Raw genomic sequence first — 27,040 nt, forward strand, 5'->3', positions numbered from 1 at the left:
TAACACTTAGAGATAGTTTGGAACTGATACTGGTCTACATTGACAGAAAAGGAAGATGAATCTACTTAGAGGTGCTTCCAATACATGTAATACACAGTTCCGCATATTGCCACCAGTGCTGCAATTTTGTTCATAGGACCACTGCTGTTTAGCTTTGCGTTTATGTCAGTGTTGAGCTTTGCATCAATTTCTTCTTTCATCTTACTTGTTGCCTCTTCTATAGATCTAGTCATCTGCACAATTAAATCTCTCTGGGAGTCAACCTCCTTCTTGGTTTCTTCCGTTACTGCTTTCAAGTCACGGAGTAGATCTTGATGTTTGGCGTCTACAATACGTATCTCCTCAAGGAGGGCTTCGTCTATCCATTTGAACAGATGGTTTTCTGCTTTGTTCTGTCGGAGAGGGTGATGTTTATAACAGGAATTACCAGTTCAGAGTTAAAATTAAGTTTCGGAATACAGACGAACCTGTAGAGCAATTTTGCATCGGTAGAATCTGCGGTAAGGATTCTCCTTTGTTTCGGAGACCCAGGTATCGAGGGTTTGGCCACACCAACATCTACTGGGCACACCGTACACGGTTCTACGGCATGCTTGACGGGAGGAAGTGGAGGATGAACTGCTCATCGGTATGTGCTGCCAGGAACTGCTCGGGAAATATGATTGCTTTGTGTCGTCAATATCGATTGTCGTGTAAAAACCCTAATCAAAGAAGTCCTATCGGAATTTTTGGCAGTTTATGAGTATTGGTTCGTGTTGGTTTGATTGGGATTTAATTTACATTTTAGATTATCGGGCCGGTTATTTAAGATAACCGGATTAGATTTGTTGGCCGGCTAACGGTTAGATTCCGTCCACAGTTTGTATTATACGACCATCCACGAAATTAAATGTCCACAAGACTATGAAGATGACTAGATTGTTGCTGATACAGATGAACAATATAGGCAAAAGAAACGTTTACTAGCACTTAACAAAACGAAGATCAAAATAGCAACTTCAAGCCAAATCAAAGTAGCAACTGCAAACAACCAAAACAATCTCCAACAAAGCATCCAACAAAACAAATAGGTCTTCTGAATAAAAACAAAACACTAATCCGAAAAACACTAATCCGATCAATATCTTTTATCTCAAAAAACGAACTTCCCCGCATGCCTTCTCTTCAAGAAGCTCGTAAGATAACGTGCAACCTGAGCTATATTGGGACTGTGCAATTGGTGCGGTTATGCCCAACCTGACGACACCTCCCACACCTGTTCTTAACCAGCTTTGTTTTCTTTGTTACCTGAAACCAAACACAAGTTATTAGCAACTCTGCATTATCCCACAGATATTAGTGTATTGCTTAACCTCACCGGAAATTCACCAACAGAGGGAAACCTCGCTTGCTTTCGGCGACGAGGCAGTCTTTTGGTTACAGGGGGGTACAACACCATATTCTTCACTTCCTCAGGGACGTCCACATCACGAGGATCTCCGTCTGGACTGATTACGCCCGCATACGTCTCCCTCCAGGTCGTTGTCTTGTAGCAGTGACCCACCAAAGTCTCATAAGGCACTCCCAAACTGTCAGCAGCCATGAGAGCGTGGCCACATGGTATTTTGATTTTATCAAAGTACTTACAACTACACTGCTTATCCGCAAGGTGCACACGTTCTTTTCCACCAAACTTCCCAATGATTTCACATCTCCACTCAGTTGAAGAATTCACTTTACTCCCCTTCATTGCGGCCATGTTTTTCGTCATCTCCTTGTCTACCTCCACACTAACCATACCCCTATGTTTCTCAGCTTTCTTCCTTCTGGCATTGAACCACCTTGTCATCATCCTCTGAATAAAAATTACCAACTCCATAATAGGGGACGTTCTCCCTTGCGAGAGAGCATTGTTGAGCTGCTCCGCTATATTACTAGTCATTATGTTATAGCGATCACCAGGAAAATTTGCCCTAGACCAATGAGCTGAACCAATCCTGCCTAGATACTCTCCACACTCACTTTTCTGAGCCCTTACTTTGCTGTACAGATCCCTATAGTCTCGTTGACGGTAAGCCATTGCAGTTGAAGTTACCATTTTTGCCAAATTTTTGCTTGAGTAGCGAGAGTTGACGTTTCGGGCCAAATGAACAATGCAACACCCGTGATTAGCAGATGGGTACACTCGTTTCATCGCTGTGGCAATGGAAACTGCACGGTCCGATATGATTGCAAGCGTAGGGGAATCACCTAATATCCTCTCCACCTTCATCAAGAACCAAGTCCAAGATTCCTCATCCTCGCTGTCCACAATAGCATAAGCAAGAGGAAAAATCAGGAAATTTGCATCTTGTCCACTTGTGGTGAGTAATACACCTTTGTACTTCCCTCCTAAATGTGTACCATCTACAACCAACACACGACGAAGCTTCTTAAAACCACTGATAGACGCCCCAAAGGCCAGAAATAGATAAAGGAACCGCTGATCACCATCATCATCCGCCTCTGTTTCAATATCAGCTACAGTCCCAAGATTTGCAAGTTTTAGCATATGCAAATACTCAGGCAGTTTCAAATATGAATCTTCTTCAGACCCATGAACATCAACTAAAGCCTTCTCTTTAGCCCTATAGCATTTCATGTATGAAGCACTTACACAAAGATCCTCTAGCACTAGCTGCTGCAATTCCGAAGGCACTGGCCCTCTCCCAGGATCACCAAACTTCGATCTGTAAACACCTGCAATCACCCGTGATGTTGCCTTACTCTTATAACCTTGCCTAAACTCAATTGGACAGCTATGTTCTAGTTGTGCTTTTCGGATCTCGTAATAGCCACACCCTTTTATCTCATGGGCTGTCACACGCCAATCACATCTTGGATCAGGGCAGTCGACAACAAAAGAATCGACTTTTGTCCTTGTTTGCTTGAATCTAAACTGATTCCTTATAGCGTATATAGCTAGAGAGATTTGGCAGTCTTCTTTGTTACCAAACACCTTCCCAACATAGATCCTTCCATCACCTTCGTCCAAATCCATGTCTGGTATCTCCGCTGCAGCATAGCTGGTGTCATCGAAAAGCGGTGGAATATCGAACTCTTCATCATCCACCTCATCGAGCTTTCTTGTTGGAACAGAGCGTCCCTCGTTCACAGTTTTATTATCGTGGATGCCACCCGTCCACGGATTCTGCGCGCTACCCCCGTCCACGGATTGCTAGTGCTCCCACCAACCAGCTGCTCTTTGTGGATGCCATAGTCCGTCTTCACGTTACTAGAACCACCCACTTCAGTGTAACGGTATGAACCATTCTTCTTCATTAAGTTGGCCACAATTTCATCTTCATTATAACAAAGATTGACAGCATTTGAACCACCATAGTCGCCCTTAAGGAGATGACTCCAAAAGTCTTTGTCATAACCTCGAGGTCTTACGTCTCTCACATCAACCTCATCATCAACTCGAGGTGTCACGTCTATGTCGTCCACATCATCTTCACCTAAAGCTCCTTCCTTTGTGGACAAGTTCCCATCTTTTATTTCTTCCTCAACTCTCTCAACCTCACGCACGAACTCAACATCCTCCAGATTCAAAACAGGATCTTCAGCAGTCTCTGTCGACACGAAACCACTCCTAGACGACCCAGACCCAGCGTTTGAAAATGCACTCGGCTTCGAACTAGCAGGAGTTACAAACCCCTTTCCTGAGAAGTTACCAATCCTAGACGAGCCAGAACAAACGTTTGGAGATGCTCTTTTCTTAGCGCTAGCAGGAGTTACAAATCCCATCCCCGAATCATCTATATAGTCGGTGTTCTCTGAACTCTTCCTCTCAAATCTAACAAACAAATTCATAGCCCCTTTCACCCTCAAGTGCTGCAGAAAGTACCGTATGGATCCATCACTTGTTAGTAGGACCGGAGGAGTTCTTACCCCTGTAGCAAGCTCTAAACTCGTCGGAGGCCAGTAGCTTAAAGCAGCTCCAAACAAATCTTCCTCCACGCCAAACTCTCGCAAGACATTGCATTGAAGCTCCCTCAGGCTGATTCCTTCGTACAGAGGTACAAGTCGCACCATCTGACTCTTGTCAAGCACAAAATCCCACTTCCCTCCGTTCCCCAAAACCCACTCGCCGCACATTACCATGCACTGGTCCTCCATCGCATCCACCTGCAACACCACCATACAGACAGTCAAAAACGATATGGATCTACTACTGTCTAACACAACAAAAGGAACAAATTTTACCTACAGTTTCCTCTCAAAACACCTCCGTCAATGGAAGAAAAATGAGTTCTTTAGCTAGCTCCCCAAAACACAGCATAATAAAGGTACGTCCTTGTCTTACTGACCTACTACACAAGTTTTGTTTTCGACCTTACGATTGAAAGCTCACCTTTTTCATCCAATGGTCTACAATTAAACACATCCATCAAATATAGCTCATGTATTTTATACGACAAACGGTTTAGCTTTTTGCTTTTCATCCAAACCGGTTTAGCTTTAAGCAACATTAGTAACCAAAACCGACAGTAGGGACACTAATGTCATATCACACAGAAAAAGACAAGAGAAAGTATCTCTCATGTCATATGTGTGTTATAGTGTAAGAGAAACTCATAATGTGTGCTAATATGTAATCGTCTCATTATTTGTAGTTATGTAACAAAATTATATGGCATCCAAAATAATACTATGAAGTCAAAACCATCAATTATGGCGTTGACAGTTGGTATTCGGAACTCAGAAGGTTCTAATATACTAAATCAAACCTTGAATGAGGAGTAGAATAAGTACTTTGGTCCCCATCCTTGGCTCATCAATATACGAGATAAGACATGGTTCCAATGTTATATTTCAATGTTCATCATCAAGAACATTCTTTTAACCCATTGGTTGCGTCACCAGTACCATTGTATGAATGCAAGACAATATTTGAAATTTTGGAGTCATAAATATTTATTAAAAAAATGATAAAGAGTTTTTCCATAATTTAGAGACCTATGTCTATATATATAACTTCCAAAAAATTTAGAAGTCAAAATTAATTTTTCTATGGATTGTGATCAGATCTGCCATGTATGAATGCTACCAATATTTTTCATCACCGCGAATTAAACCGAAGAAAAAAGTAATAACAATTTAGTAGCTAATCCCCTATATATTAATAGAGAAACATTTAAAATTTTATAATATGTAATTTGTACTAATTAAAAAGTACACTGCTGAATTGTCACACAATTAGAATGCTAATTTTGTTTATGTGGTGGTTTGGGAATCAATCAAAAATTTTGTTAGTCCAAAATTAAATTGCTAGGAAATATTATATTATATAGTATGTATGTCCATTATGGACCATTCATATCAAATTGAAATTTATTATTTATTCTTTCCTTAAATAAAACTTACGGAATTACCTAATGTGATTAAAATATATATGGCAATTAATGATTTTAAATATTAAAGATTTGCTAACAATCTATATAGTTTCTATCATTTTTGTTTAATTATTTATTATTAAAATAAATTACACAATTACATTAATCCTATAATAAAAATTTAGATTTTTGTATATGTTATATTTTGAATTTTTCAAAACGACTATAAATTACTAAAACTATTAAAAGTCTCACATAAACTTTTCTGATAAATGTTTTAATTTTTTTTCTATAATAAGATACAATGATTATAAAACCATATGAATAAATAATTTTATTTTAATAGGTGTTTACGTTAATATATATATCGTTTAAATTAAACTATACATCATATGAAAATACATACTTATATTTTGATATTTGCATTGAAAATATATTGAAAACTTAATATTTTTATTTTTAAACCTTCATTGTTTTTTTATAAATGATTATAAGTTATTGAAACCACTAAACATTCCACATTAAAAACAATTTCGTTGGTGTAAAATTTTGTTACACAAATATACAAATAATCATAAAATCATATGAGTAGAAATGAGGTTTAATAAATATCAATATTAAAATTATACTATATATCTATGTTAATATCATTTAAATTTAATTATATATCATATACGATAAATTAGATTGATTGTTTTGATTTATTTATCCTAAAATGATTGCAAATAAACAAAAGTGATCGTTTGATTTATATATGCACGCCAATATTACATAATAGTAACTAATTTTTTAGTTATTTAATCTATAATTAATATTTTATTATTTCATAAAATGCAGAAAATATAAAATAAGTAATAAATATAAAATATTTATTCTGCACAGACGCGGATCTTAACTTAAATGTGTATCTCTTTAATAATTTTAAATCTTAAATAGTTTCTAAATCTCATACCAAAACAAATGAACGAAATAAGAATAAACTCCAAAATCAATATTTATATCGAGCAATAACCAAAATGAAAAAACGACACAAGAAAAAGAAAAAATATTGAAGATAGATAGGATTGACACATGAACGTAAACTTCTCATAACCATAATTAACTTTTAAATTTCTAAATCATGATATAAAACCGAGCTGACATAGTTTCATTGTAACCAAATAGTAGGTCTGAGATTCTTCAGCCTAAATGTTAGGTTCTTATGCGATAAGTGATTTTCTAAAAATATTTATAAAAATACGATCAGCTCAGCAGTAAATAAATTACGTAATTAACAAAAAGTATAAAAAAAACTTTTACGGGCCAAAAATATTAATTCGATCAAGAATATAAATATATTTTTCTATACACTATTTTTAAAATAGTTTTCATATAAATTCACCATACACAAAGTAGAGATCTTATCCTAGTCTAGATTACACCTAAAAATCTTAACCGACATTTGGTTCTTAGTTTTGACTAATACACTTTGCCTCAACTTATTATCGGCCATTAGACCTCTTAAAATAGAAAAGAGTAATTAACTCTCAGAGAAGACATAACCAAGCAAATGATTAAAGAGATAAAACATCTAACATGAGACAAAATGAGAACAAATAATGAAAAGAGGAAATGATGAGAAACATATCGGAAGAAAAAAATATAAATATAAAAAAATTTAAAATTGAGATATCACTGAAAGACACAATAGATTTATAATAATGATGAAGTCTTTTAAAATGGAATCATGATCCAATTGAATACAAAATTTACGGTAAAAAAATAAAGAATGCTTTTTCGCTCTGAAAGATAGAAATTAGATAAAAGAAGAAATTTCCTTTCTTAACTTCGCTACCAGTCAAATTTTTTTTCCAAATTTTTATTATTTAGTTTCTAAAATTTTATTCATTTCAATTATTTAGTTCTCTTTTTTAAAACTTTGACTATTTTGCGGTCGTATCTTTTTTGTGCACAAAACTGTATATTCATTTTGTTACCATATATTACTTCATTCTTTATTTTCTAAATCAGCCTAACTTTATAAATACCATTGTATTGAATCATGTTTGTTCATATAATTGTAAACTGTATATTTGATATAAGCTCAAAAGATCATATACTATAATGCATCCTGTTTAAAAGTGGAAATTGAATATTTACATCAGGAGGTTCCAAAAGAAACAAGATTTTGTTCATATCCTCGAGAAATTTTGTCGAAATCATGAATAATGGTAAAATATTTTCTTAAAATTCATAGTTATATATATTATTGTTCATTAATGATATGATATATTGATTTTGGTTTAATTTAAATAGACAAATTTAAATATTTCATTACATCTATCATAATTTAGTTTTTATTTAAGATATTATTAATTTTATATTGTTATGGCATATTCATTTAGACATTTCTTCATAAATAGATCATTTCATGGGATTGGTATTTAGTATTTGGCTCTTTCAGTTTGATTTTATTTGGTAAAAAATAGCTGAGATAAAAAAAATTATTTGGATATAACTATGTTTAAAATAACTTGGTTCAAGTTTTGATTTTTTTTTAAATGCATAAATCAAAATTTAAATAATGCTATTGTTCTATTTATTTTCAATTGTATTATTAATTATCAGTTTTATCTACTGGAACGTGGGATACTCTATATCTCAACATTTGTCTTTGCCTCTGCCTCTGCCTCCTTGAGAAAGCTCTAAGCTTTTTTTTAATCTTCTTTTTCCTCAGAAACACCAAGAATCTCGCATGGGCGTTTTAATCCCACACGTGTTGATCTCATCAACATCCTTCGCAAGCGGATTGATAGAGGTGAACGCTCTAGTCTCATAATCGACAATCATATTCTGTACGAGACAGCACCGTGGCTTGTTCAGCACGTAAGACATGATAGCTTCAGTGAGAATGAGTGGTATTACTTTGTCACGCGGAAACCGGTGGTGACGAGAAAACCTGACTCGTGGAGACCGTGCCGTAAGGTGGGTGAGTCAGGGAGATGGAAGACAACTGGTTTGACTAAGGTTATCGACAAAGAAGGAGTTAGGATCGGTTCTCTGCACTATGCAAGCTTCATAACCAATGGTGCAACACAGAGAGTTGGGAAAAAGACTGGTTGGACTATGCATGAGTTTCTTTTGGATAGACCAGGTTTTCAAGAATTGGTTCTCTGTAGAATCCGGTTTCATCCGAATAAAGACAATGATCAATATGCTCCAATATTCGCACCTTTAATGATCGGACAGCCACAACCACCACCAGGCACGGAACACCAAGGGATAATGGGACAAGAATCAAACGGTCCATTATTGAATGAAGGCATGGAGGTGCATCAGAACTTTGGGTCTTATGGTCAGCAGCAGCAAGACCATATTCCTAGATACATAGGGCAATATGGTCAAGGTTTTGGAGATATGGTTGAGAATCAAAACCAGTTTTTAGGACAGGAGATGACGGATCGTCTCCAGGTTCCAATGATGATGAATCAAGACTTGAATGAGGTGCAACTGTGGGATGGGTATTCTGGTCCATCCTTGGCTCATCATTATTTGGGACAAAACCTGGATCCAATGACACAACACTTGGCTGCTCAACATCAACATTTCTCAGTGGATGAACATCAAGGCTTGGGTTCTTCTTTTCAGTTTTCTGGAGAATCTTCAGGTCAGCAGCAAAACGATATTCTTGGAACGCAAAAAACCTATCACTCACTTATGGATGATCCTCCACACTTAGCCCAAGCCACAGAGGAGGAGCAGCATCAAGATTTTGGTTCTTCTGCTCTGTTTTGGGCTCAAAAAGATGATCTCGTAGCTCCTGGAGAGCTATCTGCTCAGCAACAAAGTCTGATGCAAGACTCAAACTTGTCTCTTACCCAACAGAAAAATCAGATTTTTGGACAAGTCACCTATCTCTCCCCATTGGACAAGAAGTTTTGGGAAACTGATCATTCACAGGTTCCAGTTATGGTGGATCATGCCTTCGAGGAGCAGCAGCATGTTCCATGGTCGGCTCAGCCATATTCTCAATATGAAGGACAAAACAGCACACTCCCAACGGTTACTCCACAACAACATGACAATGCCATCAGAAATTTACCTGCGCAGCTACAAATTGAAGAACAAGACAATGTTCCTTTGATGAATCAAGCCACGGAAGAACAGGCAGCATATCTTCCAATGAACCAAGGCATCGATGAGCCACATGGAGGCATTGTTGGCTATCTTTAACTGCTACTCTGACAAACTGCAAAACTGCAAAGTCTCTCTTTAACTTCCTTTTGTCTTATTGATGCTGTTTAAAACTCATGTTTTCATTTTTGTCATTTATGTATGCCCCCATAACTAATATCAACTGAAGAATTGTTACCTACCTAACCCTCATCTTTTTTTCCATTGTGGCTATTTTTAATTTTTTCCCGTAGCTTTCCTATAAATGGGTTATTACTACAAATTGGATCTTGTGATATTTCTAAGTACACACGACATAATAACTAATCTTCATGATGATTGAACGATGAGTATCTATTCTTTTCCACATTTTTAGCACATAAAATATTATTGAATGTGATATTTTTTATTGTTTGTAACCTATGGTTTATAGATGAAAATGAATGAATAAAATTTCAAATGAGTGGTAAACATTTCAGTTTTACAGATTTTCTTATCTAATATGCTGAGTAGATTGGACAAGATTATGATCCAGTGGTTGATGCCATGTGAAATCTATTGAATGGTGTAGATTAAATATAAAAAATTATAAGATATTTGGATGGGATAATAATCCAACGATTGATAGCATACGATATCTAGAGAATGGTGTAGATTAAATATTCAAGATTATTAGATAATATTGGATAAGATTTTATTCCAATGGTTGATGGCAAATGAAATCTAGTGAATGGTATAGATTAAATATTCAAAATTCTATCTTCTGATATAGTAAAAAATATATCTCTAAAAATACTCGCTTGCAACTATTTTAACTCGTAATCTAAAAATAAAAAATAAAGAAGTTTATGTGCACTAATTGATCATATATAAAAATAATAACGATAATTATATATTTTTAACTAAATATGATTTCGTGTATAAGTCTTTTATTTATATGTAATTTGAAATAATAATGTAATAATTTATCAATAAATATTGTTTATAATAATTTTATCGTATGTGTTTAGTTGTTATAAAAGTTTGATGCTTTTATTTGATTTTTGTCTAAAATAAAAATTAAAGTGTAAAATATATATATATTTTTTTAAGATTTACCATTAGAGAAAAATACCTTCAACCCTCAGATGTAAGGTTAGACAAACCTCAAATATAATATTGGTCTTAGAGATGTTCTTATGTATTTAAAATTTTCGGCCGAAATTGGCTTTTCCATTTTGTGGACTTTTTTAGTAGATCCGATCAAATATAACTTAGTAGATGTGTCCAGAGGGAAAAAATAGCAGAAGACAGGTTCATATGATCAGGTCATACAGTAAAATTGGAGAGTACATTGTCCGTCTAGGATCCTTCTATTGTCGATACACTGGCACCAGATGATTAGAGGTATGGAAACACCCATTTCTGTGAAACTCAAACATGTTCTTATGGAAGATATCAAGATAGACTAATTTATAGAACTCCAGCAATAGGAGTTCTTTTGTGATTTGTTGTATGAAATATTTCTTCTAAATATTCTCCTTTCTGAATTTCAATTCAAATTCTTATATTAACGTATTGTTTCAAATAGGATACCAACAAAATAAAAGATACCAATTAAACAAAATGAAGTCTTACATCAGTCACTATATTTTCCCAAAATATAGTAGTTTTAATAAGTCGCTAAATAAGTGATCAATCAGTCAACTCTGTCATAAATATAAGTGGTTATCAGTCATAACTCAATCGTTATATTGCGACTTTTTAGCGACTGAAGGTTTTACGACCGACTAAAGATTGCCTATCCTGCAACTATATAACGACATCCAGTAAATCGTAGTTCAGTTGTAATCTTGTCGCAGTTTAGTCAGAAACTTTAATGACTGAATCGTGACTGAATTGCGACTTTTTAACCTAATCGCAATTCAATCAGTCTTTAAATACAGACTGATTTAGGACTAATGAGTTTTGTGACACGATGATTTGCAACTAAGCTGATCAGTCGCAAATCAGTCGTATTGTGCTATTTAGCGATTAATAGGTGATTAATTGTTCATCGTCTCGGTATCATGGGTTGATAAAGCCCAAAAAGAGAGAGAAAAAAAAGTAAGTACAATAAAGTTTTAAAGTCCATTCACAATAACACGTCAACACAGCATGCGTAACTGAAGAGAGAAACCTGCCACGTGGTAGCCCTATTTTCAATGCAATGTGTCTGTGGATCCTAAAGCTTTTTTTTTTGCTAAAGTTTGGTGCAATGGATCCCAAGTTACAATCAAACAGGAGACACTCAGTATTGCCAGCTTATTTAAATGGTATCAAGAAGCTGAATTCTGCTGAGTGCAATTACAATGTCCTCGGAATCTCCAGAGATGCAGATGCAATTGTTGATACACTAGCAAAGAAACTTTCAAACTACATTTGGTAACTCAGCACAATGTACGGTTTTGTTGATGAATGAGTGGACAAAAATAAAACAATAATATTTTCAATGGCGTACAAATTGTCTTTCTAAAACTAATCACAATCGCGTGGAGAGCACTGATTAGTTCGCCTTCCATATAAATTTCATTGGGTCGGTCTAACCTACTATTAATTATCTTATGAACGTTCTTTGCAGATTTTGCAGCATATACTGCTGCTCACTAATTGATATTATATATATTTATAGTATGCCTTCGGCCTTCCATTCAATGTATTAAGTCACAAGAGGATAAATGATTTTTTAAGACTTTTGCTTTTAGATGCTTTTAAAAGAGTTTTCCTTTTAAAACCATATTTGGCAGGTTCACTACCACAAATTTAGCACTATGATGCTGCTTTCCTTTAAATGTAGCATGAAAGTTCGATAAAACGACCTGATAACACAAAGATTTCAAAAGAAATGAAACAGAAAAAATGGAATTACTACTCACAATTAATTCATTTAATTTGTTATATAATCTGTAAAATATTAAATTAAATGTAATGGTCTAGACGTCTAGTGGTGGTTTAATAGGTTGGTTGATTTGTGTTTTCAGTTTAAACTTCTTTGGAGATTACTTTCTAATATGGGAAATCTGATTGTATATCTATAAATAAATTATAGACCAAATATTCTAGCTTTTAATAAAATCAAATGCGAATAATACAATTATTACTTTTTATAATTTTGTAATCATTAAAAGCATGCAACACTCTAAAACTAACGAGAACATCTCCAACAAGCCTCTTCATTTTAAATGGGATCCATCCTCAAAATAAAAGGATGAAGGGGTGGTTCTCCAATGGTGATCTTCAAATTTTTTTTCCTTTAAAGTTTATATTTTACACTTTAGTCTTCAGTTTAAATAATAATTAACTATAACCACTAAAATTTAATAAATAAACAGTAAGCACATATTAATATATGATATTGACATAATTAGTAAACGGATTTAATTATAACATCAAAATACTTATAATAAAAAATAAAAAGCACAAAAACATAAAATTACATATAATAAAACCCAAACAATTCAAATTACAATATATATAAAACAAAACTAATCAATACGATTATTTCCGTAAAATTATGTTGAAAAATAAAATTCGGTTGAAAAATTTAAACTCCATCGCTAATATTAATACTCGCGAGTTTATCCGATCTGAACAAGCAAAAATCATACAAAAAAACTCAGCATCAACAAACCGAAGAAAATGCTCCAAATTTATATCGAGAATATTTTGGTGATCTTGGAGGTTCAAAACCAAATTTCTGAATATTTGTATTATAATATATATATTAATGTGTAATATTTCAGTTTTATGTAATTTTTATTTTGATGTAAAATATTATGATTGTATTATAATTTTATATTTGTCTAAAATTTTCGAAATGTATTGTAAAATAATATGTTAATATTATTTTTTATTAATATTATTATATATTGGTATACAATATTTATTAATATATTATTATTATTTAAAAATAATTTTATAAGATCAGAATTATAATATTTAAGTGCTAATATAATTATAATAGTATAATGCTTCATAAGAAGAAGGACTAAAGTGAAAATAAATAGTGTTTTAAGGGCCTCAACAGTGCCCTCTAAAATTGAGGGTCTACTGTTCACCTTCTTAAAATTTGAAAGGATAAAGATCTGTTGAAATGCAAAAACTTTTAAAAATGAGAGGATAAGGGTCTGTTGGAAATGCTCTGAATCGAGCAAAAAAAAGGTAAAAAACATGACACTACTGTGTTGACCTAAACCACAACATACTACTACTGATAGAAGATTCAGGACTTGTAAAAAATAAGGGGAAAGCACAAGTGTAAAAAACAAGTACTTGCAAACTCTTTTTAGCCTATGAAATAAAATCTCTGTCTGAAAAGCAGATCTGCAAACTTCCAGTAGAATCAATCATTGTTTGTACGTATATGAAACGTGTGAAAGACCTAATCAAGGCCGCCCACTTGCCCCCGCAAACAGCAAAAGCCGGCTAGAACAAATCGAGCGTCCGTTTCGACAAAAAGACGAGCGCGTTCTTACTGTGTTTTCACTTTTCAGTGAAGACAAAAAAAATAGTACCTCTGTTTTTATTTATTAATTTTTAATACCATAAGGTGCCTCGACCTTTACCCAAATAATTCTATATAAAGCTGGGAATTTGAGCTTTTATCTGCAGGTCCCGTTCCGTTTGATCCGCCGCAAATACGGGTCGGCCAATTAGAAAAATTCAATATGTGGGTGCAAGTGCAGGTCAAGTCGATTTTAGACGGGGCCGATGCGAGTCGACCAAATTTGAACCGCAGGTACTCGCTAACCCGCAAAAAAAATTATTTAAAAAATCGTAAAAGATATATAAAGTATTAGAAAATGATATAATTTTAATTATCAATATATAATTTTAATTATAAATATACAATATTAATCAGTGTAAACAAAAAATAATTAATACATAATTAAAATAATCATTTTTAAAAAAAATTTATATAACTCACGGATTCCGGAGGTCACCCACAAATCTAGGCGGTGCGGGTATTTGAATTTTTCTTTGCGGTCATGCAGGTCAAAATTTTGAATAAAAAAAATTAGCTGACCCGCGGGTTGGCGGGGCGGGTTGGAACTAATACTAATTATGGCGTAAAACATCCCTCCCAGTGCAAATCGAATCCGGGTTGTGTTAGTTGCAGCTGCAACCTCTTTACCAGTAGAACTAGCTCGTCTTGGGTTTGTTTGTTTTTTCTGAACATCAACTCGTCTTGGTTAGTACCTCTGTTTTTACACTAAATACTACCTTTGTTTTTTGTAACACTCGATATTCTACTGTTATTGGTGTAAATACTATTTATGTTTCATAACAAAAATATATTATGATGTTAGCTGTTTTTTCACAGATCTTGTTTTTAATATGGTTTTAGAAGACAATTTACTTTATCATGTTATTTTAAGTTTTTTGTGAACATTTTTGTGAAGACTCATTTTCTCATTGAGTGAAAGGTACATAATAAATTAAATCAATTTGATTTTTGATAAAAAAATCACTTAAATTATTGATTAAAAATACATAAGTTTACTAAAAATAGTGAAAGATGAAATTTTGAAAAATATCCTCAAAATAGCATTAAAAATAGCTCCCAACAATTAAGATGATCAAAATAAATTTATTAAAGAAATAAAAGACACTTATAGTATAGAGTTACTATCTAAAATTAGAATTTAGATACTGGGAGAGAATCAGGAGGATGAGATTTCAGAATTAGATTTAAATATAAATTTTAAAAATATTTAAAAGGATCTTTGAATTTTGAAATAAACTTTTTAAAAATTTTGAAAATTGAAAGAAAGTGTCAAATATTAAATAGAGTTTTTTTTTGATTTTTTATTATTTATTTAAACATATATATTTATAGAATAAATGTATAATTCTCATTTACATTTTTAATAAAATCTTTTAAAATCATTTTCTTCATTGTATTTAAGTGTTATTTTAGTCAAAAAGATATTTTCAGTGTTTTTTAGAGAATTTTTTTGGTAATATAAAAAGATTTCACCTTTTTCCGAGAATCAATACCCTCTCAATACGAATGAATTCGGATGGCGGTAGTTACAGCCGTAATTCATTTATCACTAGACCATTTCGAAATTGATTGTTTTTTAGATATCTTCTCTAAAGCTTTTGTTTTTTTAATATGCGTTTAAACGAACATAGTATGATTTCCTTTTTTCATGGGGTAGTATATTATCTTTATCATGAAAGAAAAAGAGAAATGATTTGCGATTATAAACTTCTTCACCGTAAGTCCGTGACATTGACATGGGTATACTCATATACTAGATCATGACAAGCCCGGGCGGGCGGGTTTATTGTTTGCTTCACGAAATTTTAATCCACGGTGTAAATTATTTTAAATTAAATAGTTTTGAGTTGTATAATACTTAGGGGGTGTATTGTATTGAGACTTTTAGGTGATTTGTATTAAATTGACAATTTCATTGTTATTCAAACATGAATTTCAAAAACTCATTTAAAATCCACTGTTATTGAACTTGATATTTCGTAAAGTACTTTGAAATCCACTGTTATTGAAAATATTTTAAGTTATCGAGTTTTAAAATTTTCAGGTGATTTTAGGGTGTTTGGGTGAAGTTTCTTAGTTAAAAATATTAAAACCCAAATCTCATAGTTTTAGGTGATATTCTAGAGTAGTTTGACAAAAATCACTTAAATCTCTGCAACTTATTGAAATCATCTGAAACTTCATTAAAAATCAAATCAAATCAAATGTTAAATTGAATACACCCCCCTTTAGTCTTGCTGAGTGATTTTATTTGATTGGAACTGCATGTATTCAAAATTTTCTGAAGGTAGAATATAAATATAAACGTGTTAACGGTGAAAAAGCTGGTGATGATAGTTGGTGACGGTGAAAAAGCTTGTGAAAGAGAATCCATTAGCTTTGAAGAATCGACATGATCGGTAAAGAGAACAAAACTATATTTCTTAATACATTGTCTTTGAGGCTTGAGATGTTCGTTCGTAAGTGTTTTTATTTCCTGTCTTTACACCCTACAAAGCAGAAAAAATGCATTAGATCAGTAATAGAAAATGGTTTATAAACACAAACTATAAACAATATTTACAGTTTCATCAGCAAGGATGCACTCTAATGTGTCTCCTCCATAAGGTGTGTTTTGTTTCCAACAATGAAGCACTTTAACTCGAATTCTCCAATTGGCTCTGAGAGGTTTTACGCCATTAATTAGAACTGGAGTGCTTGGTTTCGACATTGTGATTTTTGGGAGTTTTTTGTGAATGTGGAATGATGAATACGAAGACTACTATTTATGGACATATTTTAGTGGGATTAAAAAAATTAGGTGTAATAAATACAAAATATTGCAATTTAGTTGAAATATCGATTTTAGGTATAGTAAAATAAATTTGGAGAAGTGGTTTTCCATATTTGATTTTGACCGATATTTTTTAATCTCCATATGTGATTGTAACAGAGATTTTATAGTAGAAGAATCAACTTAGAGAAAAAAAATTTATATAATCGATTTTTTGTAACTATAAATTGATCCCGATTTTATTGAAACCATAATCTTTAAATAATAGAATAAATTTGGAGAAGGGGTTTTCCATATTTGATTATGACCAAGATTTTTAAATATTTATATTTGATATTTGATTGTAACAGAGATTTAGGGATAGAAAACTCAACTTGGGGAAAATGTTTTTCTAAAATCGATATTTTGTTACTATAGATTGATATTTTTGTTATTCAAATAAGAGTATACGGAAATATATCCTCCTATACATTAAAAGAGAAGTCACTTTAGTGATTTTTGCTTAGGTGGCATTCATAGAGAGCTTCTAAGATTAATTCTCTTAATCTTATTGGTTGAATTTTTGATAATTTCTTTTTCATTTATTTTTTATAATCGACCAAACATTACCAAATTTGAATCCATATAATTAATACGGTCTTATTAATATAGTATATTTGATCGACACAAACATTACCAAATTTGAATCCATATTATTAATACGGTCTTAACAATGACATACTTTATGGACAAGGCATTTATATTAGAAATTTGGAAAACTTCTCAAATATAGAAATTATAGAAAGATTAATAATATTTTATTTCTTACTTTTAATATTTATAAACTATAAAATATAATGAACGAAATTTTATATAAGATAATTATAATAGTTTTATACTCTACTTGATGAATTGTATTCGAATATAATTATATAATAATGATTTTAAATATTAAAAAATCCAAAAATGTTTATTAACATTATTTTTAAATTATTTAGCGTTGTTTAAAGAATAAATTTATCAGAATTTTAAAATAATTTACAGAATGTTATAAATTATTTATAAAAAATAAATTTACTATATATTGATTGAGAAGTCACATAAGTGATTTTTATTACGTGTCGACCATAAATGAACTCTTAATTATTATAATTTTATTGGCCGATTATTTTTAATTTTATTTATTATAATCCTTCTATATATTAAAAGAAAGTACATTTGCCAGCTGGCACTCTCACAGCCTTTCTCATAAGAATTCTATCGATTCTATTGGTTGATTTTTTAGAATTTCTTTTTGATTTTTTTTCCATCGACACTACTAAAAAGGGAAGCCCTCTAAATACTTACCTTATTTTGTAATTTCGATATATCATTTAATTCATCGATCCCACTATAATAGAAAAGTACCATCGAATACTAATTGTAAAGAAAAAAAAAAAATTAATGACCAATTAACATCACTTTTCAAATGACTTACATAATATTATTTATAACTATTTATGGTAATTAATTGTCGAAAGTATGATATAAAGCCATTTTATTAATTCAAATAAATATTTTAGATTCCAAATGGTTTACATAATATTATTAATAACTATTTATGGTAATTAATTGTTGAAAATATGGTATATAAAGTCATTTTATCAATTCAAATAAATATTTTGGTTTATTATTTTATGTAGTCTATAGATATATAAGAATATAAAGTCATTTTATGAAATCAAATAATTTATTTTAATTCATTGATCCCCTATAAAAAGAAAGTAACATTGAATACTAATTGAAAAGGAAAAAATAATTTAATCCCCCTATTAACATTACTCGCGCAAAAATATTAGTTAATACATGTAATAATTAGTTTCCTTATTACAAATGGGAAGAATCTGTTGATCTTATTGATTGATTTTTTAGAATTTATTTTTCGATTTATTTTAATCATCGACACTACTAAAAACGAAATAACTATAATACTTAACTTTTGTGTTTTCTCGATTCAAAGAACATCTTTTTGCGATCATTTCTCTGTTTAACTCATTAAATACTCACTAAATATTTTAGATCTCAGAGAAACAAAATTAATTGACAAGATATTTTCTCTACTAAAATCATGCATTTAAAACTTAATATTTATGGCGAGACTTGTCAACCAAAATTCTTGTGCAATCTATTCACGAGATATTCTCCTTTAGCTTTATCAACAAGATATTCCAAAAATAATATTACGTTATAAATATAAGATTTATTGAGAATTTATTTAAAAATTCTACTTCTTAGCTTATCATGCAAGCTAAATCAATGAGAAACGTCCACCAATTTACTATAAATAAGACATCCACAGTAGAATAAACGAAATCATTGAACTTTGTATTCTGAACTTTTATTGTTAATAATGTTCTGAATTTTTTTTCTTCTTATTTTAGAACATTAAGCTTTTATATTTCATGAGAGCTGATTTTTCTTTTGGTTTATATGCAGATACCCTATTATGACGATTTATCCACTGAAGCTATATATCGATTTGATTGTACACTTCTTTGATATATCATTTCGATAACATCTTTGTTCCTCAATCTGGTAAAAAAAATTTACTCAATTTGATAACATCTCTCAGTTATATCATTTCAATAGCATCTTTTTGTGTTGCGAATACTTTTTTTTTTATTAGTAGAATTATATTATTGTTTAGAATTATAAGCTTCTATATACACATATTGTTTTTTGATTTGCTGATTGTGATTTTGTTTTATATTTTTTCAGAGATGATTTGACGGAAGTGTTCATATTTCAGACCTCTAAGAGTTCACCATTCCGGTCCTGCAAAAGATGTACGCTTAGAATGGTATTTTCTCTATTGTACATCAAAATTGGATAATCACATTATATTTTTAAAATATTAGTAGGATGGTATTTTCTCTACTGAAATAATATCTTATTTCCTAATCTCATGCTTTAATATTTAAACTGAAAGGGTAAGATTTTTTAATTAAATCATTAGTGTAAACTATTCCCGATATATTCTCTTTTTTATTTTTAAAATGTAATTTTAATAACAACTAGAGCTTGACCCGTGCGTCCGCTCGGGTTGTTATTTTCATTTTTATATAAATGAATATTATTTAAATGTTTATTGGTTTATATTTTAAATATTTATCATATTTTAAATATTTTATAAATACAACAAAGAAAATAGTGAGCCGTGCCCGCTACTACACTTTTGACAAAATATTGACCTATTGATATGTTTGAATAATATTTTTTTTAACATGAAATTATTTTTCAAATGTAATAAAAAATTTAAATATTTTGATCAGATATGTATAATACGGTGAGATTTAGATACATTAGAAAAAATATTGGTTATAAACATTAAACATTGTTATACAAAGATATTTAAATTTTCTTGTTGAAAATAATTTATAGTAACTGAAATGATTAAACGTATATGTTAGAAATTTTTGAAATATATATAATCTTAAGTGAGATTAAATTATATTAAAAATAATATTCACTTACAAATATTTCATATTGTTCTATAAGTTGTTTAAAGATATTTAAATCTTAGCATATATAACTTTTATTGTTCAAAATAATTAATGGTAAGTCAAACATATATTTTAGGAATATTCATAATATTGTTTAATATCTAATTTAAACTTGATTTTTGTTCAAAATAATTAATGGTAACATTATCCAAGTTTTATATAGTTAAAATCGATATTAAATTTGAATATCCCTAAAAATTAGTTAATTGGTTTAAGGAAATATATTAAATACGAAAATTAAGTTAAGTTTGATTTAGGAAATAGTTTAATAAATAGGAAAAAAATGATTCCTTAAAGATAGATTCATTTAATTATTTCAGTGGCATGCCATTGTAAACAAGTTGGAAAACTTAGGGATATTTTATATTTGTACTTCTGTTTTAATAATATAGATATATTCCATAAATAATCCTAACTTATAGGTAGATAAATTTTAAAGTTAATTTGAGAACATTCTGGTACATAGCTTATTGTGAAAGTTAAATATTTTAGTAAAGTCTAGCATTTTACTTACCTTTTGTGTTTTCTAGATTCAAAGAACATCTTTTTGAGACCCTTTTTGTGTTTAATTCATTCAATACCCACTAAATATTTTAGATGTCAGAGAAACCAAATTAATTGACAAAATATTTTCTCTCCAAAATCATGCATTTAAAACTTAATATTTATGGTGAGACTTGTCAACCAAAATTCGGGTGCAATCTATTCACGAGATGTTCTCCTTTAGCTTTATCAACAAGATATTCCAAAAATAAAATTACCTTATAAGTATAAGATTTATTGAGAATTTATTAAAAATATTTTAAATAAATCTAACTTGCGCAAGAAGACTAATATTTAATTCAAATCAGCTTATGATATTGTAGATTTAATAACTTTCTTTATTCAATTTAAATATTTATTATGAAAAATTATTTTTTTCTTCTTTTCCTTCTAAACATGTATTATACTTTACAATTGCTTATTATTTATAGTTACAATAGCATACTAATGAGATGAACCTTTTCTTTTGCAGGTCCTGATGTTGCAGTCATTAGGTGATATTTCCTCTGGTTCTTTGATTTTTCAGGAACTCCTTTGTCTAAAAGAAAAAGCCAAGAAGATCATGACAGTAGTCTTGAAGATCAACACTATGTCATTTAACAATTATATTATTTCTTATTTATTATTTAGTTCTCACAATTTGCCTTGAATGAAAAATATGTCCATATTTATCACATTAATGATGATTGCAACATCACGTAACATATATTCATCATATTTAATTCAAAAGATTGATTGGTAATAATTAAAAATGATTTATGTTAACACATTAAATTCAAAAAATCTTTATAGCAATAAAAAAATGTAATAAATTGTACGAATATAATATTTGATACTAACTTATCGTGCAACCATATCAACACTGTTGTATATACATATATATATATATATATATCTTACATTTTCTTATGGTCTACATTTTAAGTTGCTTATTATTTTCAAAACTTAATCTAATGACGTTTTTTAGAAAAAATATAACTTCTTCTGTTATCCGGAAGGACGATGATGAAGAAAATATTGAAACTATTAAAGAAGCATGTTATTGGGCATCAGCAAAAAAGATCTACGCAAGTTGTTTTGTGTCCTATTGCTAACACATAGTATCACAAATCCAGAAAACGTTTGCAATTGCTAATTGGGAAAAACTATCACAAGATATATTATGCAACCAAAGAAAAGGTACAGATAAACCAAGTTAGCTCATGTTTTTATCAAAATAAAATGTTAGTAGATCAAATTAATTTTTACATGTTCTTTCAGGCTTGTGTTTATCAGAAGATCAAATTAAGAGTTTATCTTTGGAGGAGATTGAATCAATCATGCGTTTGAACGGAAGCTCATTGACATTGTTTAAGTTTTGAAACGTGTTATCAATAGTATACTCTTCTATTGGTTAAGCTGTGGCTTTTGTTAGATTTTCTATTAATTAAATTTTTTGTTTTACTTTTGTGGAATTCGCGATATTGTAATGATATAAATCAATAATAAAGATATTTTTCTCACTATTAATAGGTGAGAGAGAGAGAGAGAGAGGCAGAGAGAGGGAGAGGGAGGGAGGGAGGGAGAGAGGAGGGATGGCGGAGGGAGGAGGGAGGAGGGAGGAGGGAGGATGAGAGGGGAGAGAGAGAGGGAGAGAGGGAGAGAGAGAGAGAAAGGGGGAGAGAGGGAGAGAGAGGGAGAGAGAGGGGAGAGAGAGGGGGAGAGAGAGAGAGAGATTAGTGTTTACGGTATATCCAAAAAAAATATTGTATAAAAATATTGTATGATATCGAATTATTTTATATTGTACAATTGCTAACAAAATTTGACAATTTTTTGCAGGTTTCTATGGGATTTTTTTAATTCATAATTGTTCTTCTTATTTTATATTAATTATGGATTATATTTTAAAATTTTATCACATTTTCTTTTCAGGTTTCTATGGGATTGTGATATCTATGAGATTTCTATCATATTTTTTAATACATCACTATTTTCTGTATATTTTTCTTACATTTGTTTTTTTTATTAGTTAACTTTTATTAAAAACATACTAATGATGTTGATATCTTTTTTACTTTAGTTAACATTCATTTGTTTTATTCTTATATACTTTTTGTGACTTTTTAAGTTTTTGTTTCAGTTTTATATTGAATTTAGTTCACATAGTTTATGTGTACATAATTTATGTTTTAAAACATAATTTTTCTTTTAAAAAATTAAGCGACAAAGAGCCTAATTAAACTGATTCAAAAAAAACAAACCGAACCGAATATAAACTAAACTGGACATAAAGCACACCGAACTAGACTAAGGGTCTAACTGGTGACCAAGGAATGAAGAGGAATAATGCATTCCTTAATGTTCCTAACAAATTTTACCATTCATTAGGAATAGTCATTCTTTTTCATTCCTTCTCATTCCTTTTATTGTAGAGAATTAAAGAACAAATTTATTCCTCACCAAATTTGATATGGAATAACCGTTCCTCATCATTCCATAATTTTATTCCCATCAATTCTTTTCCTTTTTGTTCCTACTATTCCCGAGGTGGTCACCAGTTAGACCCTAAATATGGTTTACTTTAGTTGAAAAAAATATTAAAATCGAACTAAACAAACCAACCGAACCGAAAAAGTAACGAATTCCACCCCTACTGCATCTTGGAGATTTGCGCAAATCATGTCTCAGCATTGAAACTCTCACTTGTTCCACCTTCTCTTACATTTGAACTCAATCGATATTATACAATATTTTTATACCCGCACAGGGTGCGGGTCGGTCACCTAGTTCAATTTAAAAAAGCACCTTGGGTTTATTACAAATTAGAAAATCAAATGTTTTATTATACAGTGTCGTTGCTAGCATATAATAAAAATAGAAATAGATGTTTTGTCTAATAGATGTCTAATGTGTAACGTATAATAAGATAGATAAATGTAACATTTATAATGTAAAACTTATAATAAGATATATGTTATTAGTAAAGATAAACTATACAGTGCCCAATTTATCTTTACTAACACCAACTTAGTATAGAGTTTGTTATGAAACTATATATTGTCGGACTCGCTATAATGAATCTCACGACCATGTCAGGTCGGTTGTGTCGTTTTACGTAAAACTTATAATAAAATAGATATAATAAAATATATGGGTCAAATTATAATAAGATATATGGGTGTAAATGTTACGATGGGTGAAATGTAAAACAGGCTATATTGAACTATTTTAGGAAATGTTTAAAATGAAAGGTTAGGCTATTAATAAAATGTGATGTCCAACTTAAAAATCCACCTAGAATAAGTTGTAATGTTTCTATTTTAATAAGATAGATGTTGTCATGTCCCTGATCCTGGATATGATCCTTAGGAGCGACTATGGTGCAAGGAGACGCACCAGTCAGCTCATGTGACCTAAACACAAGGGTATCATGGCCTGGAAGTAAGGTTAAGGGCATCAGGAAGCTAAGATATAGCTAAAACCAAGAAGGAGACAAGTATAAAGGAGCTGTACAAAGTGTATGGCAGCTGGGAGATGCAGTGAGCAAGCTCGACCAGCTGGATGAAGTGTAGTGCAGCTCAGTGTAGCTCACTGAAGAGTGTGTCAGCTCCCTGAGCTGGATGAACTAGCTCACTCAGCTGGGTTAGCTGGGGATCAGCTCAACTCAGCTAGACTGAGTGTTCAAGTCTTGGGCAGTTGGGCCAGGTCCGGACAGTGGTCGGACCATGTGGACCACCCGGGTGTGCCGGTGAGCCGGTGGGCACTTGGGATCAGACCAGGGGCTTGGGCAACCAGCTAGGACTTGTTTGTGACATGTCTAGAGGCAGTTAGGTCTGTCAGGGACGTCTGGTAACTGCCATAGGCGAACAGGTGTGATCTGGACCATTGATTAAATCAATGGCCAGAAAATGATACCGAAGGGATGCAATGGTTAAGAAGTAACCACCCCTTCTTCTATATATATCAGGCAAGTCCGTGCCTTGCAGGCACGCCAGGACTTCATTCTTCTTCCTGAAACACAAAGAAAAACAGAGAAAACAGAGAGATGGTCGGATTACACAATCCAAGACCAAGAGAGCCTTGAAGGCAACAAAGAGGCAGTTTTGATGGCAATCAAGAGGGGAGTTGAGAACGACCCTCTGTGTGTTTTGATTATGGTTTGCCACGCCATAGGCTTCCTCTACATCCTTACTACACACCAATAGCCAAAGAAGAGCCAGGGAAGGAAGAGATGACCGGATTCACTCTCAAAGTCCAAGAGCAGCCTTAAGGGCAGTGGTGTGTAGAAAGGCAGATTCATGGGCACTGAAGTGAGAAGTGATGGACGACCCTTGGGTGGTGTTGGATCATGGATGACACACCCTAGGCTTCCTCTGTGTCTTAGGGACACACGCAAATGGTCAGAAGAGATTGGAGAAGGCCGGACCTCCACTCCCAAAGGCCAAGACAGCCTTGAAGGTGGATGCAGTGCAGAAACTGTTTTCATGGGAGTTCCATGGAATGGATGAGGGGTGCGACCCATGGTGGTTCTTATCAATACTGGAGGTATATGATAAGACTTGATAGATGCGTGCAATGGAGGAGCATGGCCAGACATGATACAGGAAGCACAAGATCTAGTAAGATCAAGTCTAAGGTAACATGTACATATGATTACTTTGTGGTTTATGTTGGTGTTCTTGAGGTGCATATGAGGCCAAGTGTGGCACGCCTTGGAGACCATATATTGTGATGTATTGTAGGGATACAGGACCCTGGAGAAGGGGCGGATCATAGTTGAACTAATTCATCCATATGGGATGGTAATTAGATGCTATACAGCAACTAGTGATTCCATGGTGGTTCATGAGTGAACCTGATCTATGGTTTTGCATTACCAATGGCTTCAGCCGTGGCAATGAGGTAATGGAATCATATGGTATGATAGGTATCAACCTTGGGTTGGTACATGATTGGCTGAGAGCCATGAAGAAGAGCAAGACTAATCAGGTTCAGTGGGACATAGTTCCATGGCCGGTAGGTATGTGTGAAGACTCATCAGTTCTGAGTCATGTGGGGTGGTTGGTTGATTGACTCAGGAACTGGTGGGCATTATTAATCCTATTATATGTTGATCAGACGTGGAGGTACTGAACCAGGAGTGGCCGGTTCAGAGAAATCTCTCCATGGCCTTGGTTGGCAGGTAAGTGGAGATCTGATAGTTTCCAAAAGGAATTGTTAGGATCCGACTTCAAATATCTCTTAATGGGTATTTATCATGAATTATCATGGTGAGAGATTAGTTTTATCTCATTGATTTAGAGGTGGTCAGTTATGGCCATATGGGCTGTTCATGGGCGAGATCAGTATGATCGAGGCCAGTTCTGAGAAATATGACTTGACCCATTCTCTTAGTTATGAATTATCATGATTTATCATGAATTTTAATTAGTTTTGGAGCATGTTTGCTTGAGGTTGATTTTGCAGCTGAAGACTTCCCAAAGGTACTGGTTTGTGGGATGGTTGGTTGAATGACTAAGTACCTAAGGGAGAGTTTATACAGGTATAATGAGGAGTTGGACGAGTGGATGGGGAGCTAGGCAAAGCTACCTCGCAGCTCGATCAGCTGGAAGAGAGTTTGGGAACCTCAAGTGAAGTGGTTCAGTTCAGCTAGCTGAAGAGCTAGCTAGACAGCTAAGGCAGCTGAGACAAAGAGATATCAAGCTCCGTGGATGTGGCAAAGGTATGATCTAGCAATATTGCATAGATCTAGATTGAATGGTTAGGGGAATGGAACCTCGATTATTGTATGACTTGGATTAGGTTTAGGATCAACCTTGGAGCTGGTAGTAGTTGTGTCTACTGATCATGGCTAAGGTGATTCGACCTCACAAGTGTTAGATTGGTTTTAGACCAATGGATAAGTAGAGAATATTCCGCTGTGATAAGTTGAAAGGATCCTAAGCTAGGGAATGACTAAGGTAGTCTTAAGCTAAGGTCTAAGATAGACTTCGCCCTAGGCGAAAGTACAGATAAAGATCGAAAAAATGAGTGGTCGGTCAGTGTGTGGACCGAGCGACGTGAGGCATCGACCGCGGCCTAGCCAGCCGGGTCGGGTCTTACAAGTTGGTATCAGAGCATGCTTGATTCTAGGATCATTGGGTTGTGGTTGTTCACCCACATCCGGACAAGTAGATGCTGATGTGAT

General features: G+C 32.6%; 2 protein-coding genes and 1 long non-coding RNA gene across 3 annotated transcripts; all 3 read left to right on the top strand.

Moving 5' to 3' along the window:
* Positions 1–4,695: 4,695 nt before the first annotated feature.
* On the top strand, positions 4,696–8,885 carry LOC130509784 (NAC domain-containing protein 74-like; the record flags this gene model as incomplete). Its single annotated transcript, XM_057005976.1, has 2 exons — positions 4,696–4,729; positions 8,074–8,885. Coding segments are annotated over exons 1-2 (846 nt in total), but the record flags the coding sequence as incomplete, so codon positions are not given.
* On the top strand, positions 8,859–9,702 carry LOC108846630 (uncharacterized). Its single transcript, XM_018619842.2, has one exon. It carries the CDS (start codon positions 8,910–8,912, stop codon positions 9,567–9,569), a length of 660 nt encoding a protein of 219 aa, XP_018475344.2. The 5' UTR covers positions 8,859–8,909; the 3' UTR covers positions 9,570–9,702.
* Positions 9,703–19,434: 9,732 nt separating this feature from the next.
* LOC130509579 (uncharacterized) lies at positions 19,435–21,551 on the top strand. Its single transcript, XR_008943601.1, has 2 exons — positions 19,435–19,625; positions 21,344–21,551. It is a non-coding gene; the product is annotated as an uncharacterized LOC130509579 (long non-coding RNA).
* The last annotated feature ends 5,489 nt before the right edge of the window (positions 21,552–27,040 follow it).

The sequence above is a fragment of the Raphanus sativus genome, chromosome 3 (assembly GCF_000801105.2).
Source record: "Raphanus sativus cultivar WK10039 chromosome 3, ASM80110v3, whole genome shotgun sequence".
In the NCBI taxonomy this organism is placed as follows: domain Eukaryota; kingdom Viridiplantae; phylum Streptophyta; class Magnoliopsida; order Brassicales; family Brassicaceae; genus Raphanus; species Raphanus sativus.

What these genes read in the sequence shown, in the direction of transcription:
- LOC108846630 (XM_018619842.2), top strand. Translation starts at nt 8,910, where the DNA reads ATGACACAACACTTGGCTGCTCAACATCAACATTTCTCAGTGGATGAA.